Source organism: Carassius gibelio, chromosome B16 (assembly GCF_023724105.1).
Source record: "Carassius gibelio isolate Cgi1373 ecotype wild population from Czech Republic chromosome B16, carGib1.2-hapl.c, whole genome shotgun sequence".
Taxonomy (NCBI): domain Eukaryota; kingdom Metazoa; phylum Chordata; class Actinopteri; order Cypriniformes; family Cyprinidae; genus Carassius; species Carassius gibelio.
This window is the reverse complement of record NC_068411.1, coordinates 31,594,773-31,602,272: the sequence shown is the minus strand read 5'-3', so window position 1 is coordinate 31,602,272 and position 7,500 is coordinate 31,594,773. Positions and strand designations below refer to the sequence as shown.

The following is a 7,500-nucleotide window of genomic DNA, read 5'->3' as shown; positions in this document are numbered from 1 at the left end:
TTAAAAACAAACTGACTTCAGCCTTTTTTTCTGGTGAAATAAAGGTTTGTATTGGTCTTTTTATCATTGAATCGTTACAGATTGGCAAAAATGTCCCATTCTGATTTTAAATTATCACTTAACGTTATATGATAGATCATAAAGCATCCTGCATTTGCGAGCACCAGAGATAACGTTACCTATTTTTTTTCTGTCTGATGCGTTTCGGTTTTTTTTTTTTTACAATAAAAATACATTTCTAATCATTTATTCATTTAATAAATGTATTATTATTTGAAATCCAGGTAAGTGTCAATTAATCTTGGACTAAAATATATTGTTTTTTCCCCTCAGACCTGCTCTTGACTGTCCGTGGTGGCAAATCCACAGCCTTTAGCTGGAGGTGACACTTTTATCTCATCTAATTTGAATGATTGCCATACATTGATCATAATAAAATGACCATAAACCATAAAAAAACAGCTGTTACTATTATTAAAAAGATCCGGTAACGTTATTGTGGTTATACCCGTTTAGTTAAAGGGTTAACGTTACTTCACCCAATAATCAAAATTATGTCATTAATAAGTCACCCTCATGTTGTTCCAAACCCGTGAGACCGTGAAACTGTCTTCCGAAGATGAACGGAGGTCTTACTGGTTTGGAACGACTTGTGAGCAAATTATGAGCAAAGTGAAATGTTAAGCAGTATAATTCAGGAATCAGTTTGCATGGAGTTTAGAAACATCCAGGATTTACTAGTTAAAGTGTTGAAAAGCTCTGAAGAGTATTTCTGTTTTTATGGAAACTAATCCTTTTACATGTAAAAAATGTTCATAAGCCTCTATTTGATTAACAGCATTGCTATTTCTTTGTCCAGTAGAATCAACCGTATCTGAAGAGAGAGCTGAGGAAATTAAACAATGGCTGAGAAACAACACACAGCCCATCAGCCAGGTGGAACAGTACATCTGAAAAATATGTTTGAGGTCCTCCATGAGTTTCCTCGGCTAACTACCTCAGGCATGGTATGTTAACATAATGTCTTTGTCATATGGTAACATGAGTTAGATTAAGTCTTTTTTGAGAAGTTTTTTTTGTTATTTTTGCTTTTAGATTGCACAGGACTTTCACATTTTACATTAAGATGAAGCCCCAAAACTGTTTGAAAAATGGCTGGTATACTGACAGGATCTTGCTTTTTGTGAGCGAGAAGCAAAGCTTTCATGTACAGCTGAAGAAATGACAGAAGGTTAAAATGTTTCTACAATATTTTGATATTATGGGCCAGATTTACTAATAGCTTTCACCATAGTACTGTCAGGATTACTATAGAAATGCAGTGATGAAAAAAATCTGTGTTTTTTTTTATTTGCATATTGTCAGTGGATCAACAGCACAACTTTACACTTCAGTCTACACTTTTATGGGATTTTGGACTCACGCTAATTTGACCTGTTTAGTAAATCTGGCCTTATATTCTCAATGACAACCCGCTACTGTTTTTACTAGTGTTGATGAATGTAATATTATTTTCCTACAGATGCAAAGGGAAATCTTGCACTAAAGCTATTACCTGTTTTGCTTCTACCTCCACCCTACAAATTTGGCAGAAAAACAGTCCGACCCAGCATTGATGAAAGCAAAAAAGCTTTCATTGACATTCAGCCTGTAAGTACGACTTTACAGAAATTTACTTCAATCATTTAATGACTTCACCAGGTTGAATACACTACCATTCAAAAGTTTGGGATCGGTATGATTTTTTAAATGTTTTAAAATTAAGTCTCTTCTGCTTACAAAGGCATTTATTTGATCCAAATACAGCAAAAATAGTAATGTTGTGAAATATTGTTACAATAAATTAATATTTGCTATTTGAATATATTAAGAACATTTTTTTTTGTGATCAAAGCTGAATGTCCAACATCGTTATTCCAGTCTTATATATAGTAACATGTTGACAAGATATGCTCCATAAGAACTTTGTAATTTAATTTATAATGTATCTTGGATAAATAAGTCTGAGCTCACAATTTTTTTTTCTGTAGATAATTTTCATTACTAAAACATCTTACTGGCAAATTTCTAGTGTCCTAGCTATAATTAATTTTACTAGACAGATAAAAAAAAAGTCTTTTTTTTTTTCAGTTTCACACTCTAGCAAGTTAAGGTCTTTTGCTTTTGTAGGGCAGAATATTAAATGTAGAAATTAAAGTAAAATTAAAGTATTTCAAGTGTTACCAAAACTCTTTATACTTGCTTTGCATCCCTGTCAGTGGCTCTGTCAAAGTGGGCCAGATCAAGCTGTAATAATTTTCAGGTATTTTGCCTCATCCAAAGCTCTGGCTATACAAGACCTATTGTTTCTAAAGACTGCTTGATTGAATAAACAGTTTCGAATGAATCCCCAACCCACCACCCATACCCACACCCCTGACACTCCCATTCTGTTTCACCTTTATTCATTTGCATTATCTGTCCTTTAGGTTGGAACAAATATGGTGGAGTACCTCCAGCAGGCTGAAGCATCAAGACCTTACCCATATGTCCTGTAACTTGAAAATGGACACATTGCGTCGCGGGCATTTGTCATCCTCGCAGGAGAAGCTTTGGAACAAAGAACTATTGTTTAAGGGGAAGTCATGGCCTAATGGTTAGAGAGTTGGACTCGCAATTTAAGGGTTGTGTGTTCGAGTCTCGGGCCGACAGGAATTGTAGGTGAGAGGAGTGAATGTATAGTGCTCTCTTCCACCCTCAATACCACGACTTAGGTGCCCTTGAGCAAGGCATCGAACCCCCAACTGCTCCCCGGGTGCCGCAGCACAAATGGCTGCCCACTGCTCCGGGTGTGTGTTCACAGTGTGTGTGTGTGTTCACTGCTCTGTGTGTGTGCACTTCGGATGGGTTAAATGCAGAGCGTGAATTCTGAGTATGGGTCACCATACTTGGCTGAATGTCACATCACTTTCACTTCACTTCATTGGGACAGTAAATGTATGTTTCAAATCGTTTTATGTTTTTGATGTAAACTAACCGAAACATTGTTTCTATATTAGGGAGTTTATTCATAATATTTTTGAGTTGGAGGGAAGTGAATCCCCAACAGTGAATTTTTTGCAATGGGCACTACATTCTTGCAAGTAGATTATAAGAGGTTCTTTGAACAAACAGTGGTTCAAGAACACGAAGTAGTATTTTAGTTTAAGTTTTATTTGCACATGAGATTTTTGTTCTGTTTTTTTTTTGTATAAACAACTGTTTTATTGCTTGAGGAAGAGTATTACTTTATGCGTACTGATTATCAATTACATTTTTATGTAGAAATCTTTTACTGCCAATACGTTGTATTTCATAGATTTATTTTTGTGTTCATTTTGTAGACTTAAAACAACAGGTCCATAATGTAGACTTAAAACAAATGTGCTTTGTAACAAACAGTTCTTGAGGTAAAGTATTTTAGTTTTAATTTCAGGTGCATATGGATTATTTAAAAATAAGTATTTATTTGTATATTTAAAAAAAACCTTGAGGTTTTTTGGAGTTCATGAATTTCATGAGCATATGGATTAAAAATAATATGAATTATTTTTTAAATGCATAAAAAAGTGTAATTACAAAGTGTAATATGCTGAAAGAAAAATAAAGATAATACAATGTTGTCCTGTTTGTTTATTATGTGGTATATTTAATGTTAAAAGGAATAAAAATTCCTTTGAAAATATAACCCATTTATGAAATCAAATTAACCCATTATTTTTGTAAAAATAACCAATTTTTGGGTAGAAAAAACAACCCATTTGCTGGGTTAAAATTAATAACCCAACTTCTTGGGTTAGTTTAACCCCATATGGGTTCTGTCCTATATTTACCCAGCAGTTGTGTTAAAAACAACCCAATTTGGGTTGTTTTTAACCCAGTGTTTTTTAGAGTGTGGTCACCTGTGGTCTCGCGCACACACACACACTCTCTCTCTGGTCACCTGTGGTCTCGCACACACACACACACACACACACACACTCTCTCTCTCTGGTCACCTGTGGTCTCGCAGGTGGTCTTGTCTCCTGAAGGCCTTGTGGCAGATGTCGCAGGTGTACGGTCGCTCGTCGGTGTGCGTGCGCTCGTGGATCAGTAGATTGTAGGATTTGGTGAAGTGTCTCCCGCAAAACTTACAAATAAATTCCTTTTTGCTTTTGGACGGCAGTCTGCCGCGCGCGGGCTTTCGGTCCGGGGACAGTTTGGACAGCTCGCCCGGTTTGGGCGGATCCTGCTGCGTGGCCGCCACCGCGAGGTTCGCGAAGTCAAACCTGGGTCTGTCCTTGTGCAGCGCGGGAGCGACGCGCGTCACGGACCCGTGTTTGGGGTGGAAGAGGTGCGCGGCGAACGGAAGAGCGGCGGTGAACGGGAAGCGCGGGTCCACGAGGCCCTGAACGGGCGGGTAGCCCAGAGTCCAGTGGTTCATCTGCATGGTTTGGAGCGAGCTCAGGCCGTACAGATGATCCACGGCGGCGGGGAACGCGTTGAGCGTCTGCAGGATTGAGAAGTTGAGCTGAAGCGCCGGGTGCACCGGGATCGGCGCCGGTAAAGCTTTACTGCCCATATCAGAACCGAACTCCAGCAGGATCCTGAGAACACAAGCAAACCGACGCATTACACACCGCCTTGTGTTCCTTACTTTTCAAAAGTTGTTTCTTTGCTCAAATCATGATAGCTATGGAAAAACAAAAGGGAAACAGGAATTATATTTTCTAATTACTCTTTTTCTAATTTTCTCGCATGCAAAACATATGTTCATGCTGACGTAATTTTACTATCCCCAGATTTTTTTTTATCCTTTGTTATTATTTTTATAGGCTATGTTTTTCTTCTTCTTCTTCAGTTTTGTTTCGTGCCGTTCTCTGTCACTATTTAAACAAGCAGTCATGAACACGCGCTTAAAACAGACAGGTATATTTTAGGAAAAAATAAATAAATAAATAAAATATATGCATAGGCTAATAGTCATCAAAAATCACAGAAAACCACGAAACGAGCCGAAAAGAAATCTAGAGCGAAAGTTGCCTGGACACTGGTCTCGGCTCGATCCTGAAGGCGAGTGACTCTAACAGGACTAACATTAAACTTCAGCTGAACCTCTGAAGGACAACGAGATGTCGAGGAACAGTGTAGAGTGTTTGAGATCTTCAGAGACTGCTTCACTCTGTTTACATATTATTCTGAATCAAATCTACAATAGGCCTATATCACCGATCATTAACAGCTCAAGAAAATTTCGGTGACCAAGAGTGTGTTTCTATTAATATCTGTTTCTTGCACACTGATCCAGATGTGATCAGATCTACCAATCACAACAACCGAACTTTATGACAGGGAAAACTTTTTTTTTTTTTTTAATTCTCGTTCTTGGAATATAAATGCATCATAAATCGTGTAACTTAAGCAATATTTTTGTATTTAAATTTACAGCACGTCGCATGAGAGTTCGAGCTTTTCTATTAAAACAGAATAAAGTTGTTTTCTCACCCACAATGCCAAAGGTTGCAGTTCGACTGTAGATCCACACACTTCAGCTCGAGTTCATAACTACAGTCTGAACATGATCAAGCGAGTCAGCTTCAGAAGTGTTCGAGTTCGGTTCTGCTCGGGACCTGCTCTGGATCCCGGACCCCGCGGTGCTTGTTCTAGCTCGAGCGGCGGAGCTTCACGGACCCGCCCCTCCACCGCCATCACACACACACACACACACACACACACTCTCTCTCTCTCTCTCTCTCTCTTTCACCCAAACACACACTCACTCACTCTCTCTCTCACACACACACTTTGGGTTTAGTGGTAAATTTAGTGGTGTTTGGTTCCAAACATTTGTGAAAACTGGAAGGTCATTTGTGTTTCACACAGTAACATGATTCATGAGAGATTGAAGAAAGACAGAATGATGATTTTTAAATAATCCATCCTTTGAAGAATTCAGCGGCTGTTAGTGATTCGTCTTTGATCGGCTCAGTTCAGGTGATCGGTGAAGATTTAACACATAAACCTTCAATTAATCTCCAGTCACACTCATCACTTCTTAAACAATTCCAGTAAGCCTACACTATCAATTTCTTAATTATTAATTGCCTAATTTATTTCCTAAATTAACGGAACATGTAAGCTACAAAAACATTTTAACATGAAAAGTGTTTTGCAAAATACATTATTTTATTTAATCTTTATATAGGCTAAATATCTTTTATCTGACCAGAATGTATTACAAATGAAAGTAGAACTATGAATTATATGTCGTTTACAGCGAAGATAATCATTTTTATTTATGTTAAAAAATAATAATAATAATAATAATAACAATAATAATTAAATAAAGCAGACTATTTGTTTTTGTTTCTTAAATTTTTTCGGTGATTTGTCAGAGATTAGTCTATAGCATTTTTTTTTTAAATAAAGGAATAAAATAATAATGATAATAATATAATAATACATTAAAATAAATAATTGTTATTCTGTGTTTAAATCGCATTAGTGGTCTCTGCTGAGGTGAATTAAGCTCTCATTCGGTTTTGTGGATGAGCAGATATGATTATGATGAACAAAGCAAATAGGTCTATATCAGTGACGCTTCATTTTATCAGCTCTTCCCAATTATTTCGACTGAAACAACTGGACTCCACCTGTGTTATAAGAGGAGTTTACTTTAGCTCTTGCGCGTGCAGAGACAGTGAGATTAATGGAGTTTGATCGAGTGAAGAGCGCCTCCTATCGGTCGCAGAGTGAAACTCTCTAAACTCATTACTGTCAGAGCTGTCTTCATATATCAGCTTCAGAGTTACAGAAGATTATTTCTTATTTAATATTTAATTTTCACCATCCAGTTAGGCACATCAACTCAGAAGCCTTGGAGTTATGATTGATGATCAGCTGACTTTCTCAGAGCACATTGCTAAAACTGTCCGATCCTGCAGATTTGCTTTATTCAACATCAAGAAGATCAAGCCCTTACTTTGGGAACATGCAGCACAACTCCTTGTTCAAGCTCTTGTTCTGTGGCTGGACTATTGCAATGCTCTCTTGGCATGTCTTCCAGCCAATTCTATCAAACCTTTACAATTAATCCAGAACGCGGCAGCAAGATTAATTTTTAACCTCTGTTTATCAGTTTGCACTGGCTTCCAATAGCTGCTCGCATAAAATACAAAACTACCACTGGCTCTGCACCCATTTACCTAAATGTGTTACTTCAGACCTATGTGCCTCTAGAAGCTTGCGTTCTGCAAGTGAACGTCGCTTGATTGTTCATCCCAAAGAAGCACAAAGTCGCTTTTACAGACTTTTAAATTAAATGTTCCCTTCTGGTGGAATGACCTCCCCAACTCAATCCGAGCAGCTGAGTCCTTATCCATCTTCAAGAATCAGCTTAAAACACATCTCTTCCATCTTTATTTGACCCTCTAACTCTAACACTCACTATTCTAATTCTATTCTTTAAAAAATCTAACTACCTTTCTAATCTTTTTGTATTGT

The 7,500-nt window shown here is 37.4% G+C and overlaps 1 protein-coding gene and 1 long non-coding RNA gene across 7 annotated transcripts in view; one reads left to right on the top strand and one right to left on the bottom strand.

Moving 5' to 3' along the window:
* LOC127975317 (uncharacterized) overlaps positions 1-3,565 on the top strand; it is a 4,112-nt gene extending 547 nt beyond the window's left edge. The window contains exons 2-6 of one of the 3 annotated variants that reach the window (XR_008157491.1): positions 334-382; positions 860-1,007; positions 1,096-1,231; positions 1,523-1,650; positions 2,469-3,564. This is a non-coding gene — a long non-coding RNA (uncharacterized LOC127975317). Of the gene's footprint in view, positions 1-333; positions 383-859; positions 1,008-1,095; positions 1,232-1,522; positions 1,651-2,468 lie in introns of all 3 variants that reach the window. The other 2 variants (XR_008157492.1, XR_008157494.1) reach the window with 2 other exon arrangements.
* The window catches only part of LOC127975313 (protein odd-skipped-related 2-like), a 25,773-nt gene that overhangs the window by 2,443 nt on the left and 15,830 nt on the right, over positions 1-7,500 (bottom strand). Inside the window, exons 1-2 of one of the 4 annotated variants that reach the window (XM_052579273.1) lie at positions 5,507-5,695; positions 4,017-4,604 (exon numbers count right to left, since the gene is read on the bottom strand). In XM_052579273.1, the coding sequence (XP_052435233.1) occupies positions 4,017-4,579 (563 nt within the window). In that variant the 5' untranslated portion in view covers positions 4,580-4,604; positions 5,507-5,695. Of the gene's footprint in view, positions 1-4,016; positions 4,605-5,502; positions 5,696-7,500 lie in introns of those variants that run through there. The other 3 variants (XM_052579271.1, XM_052579274.1, XM_052579272.1) reach the window with 3 other exon arrangements.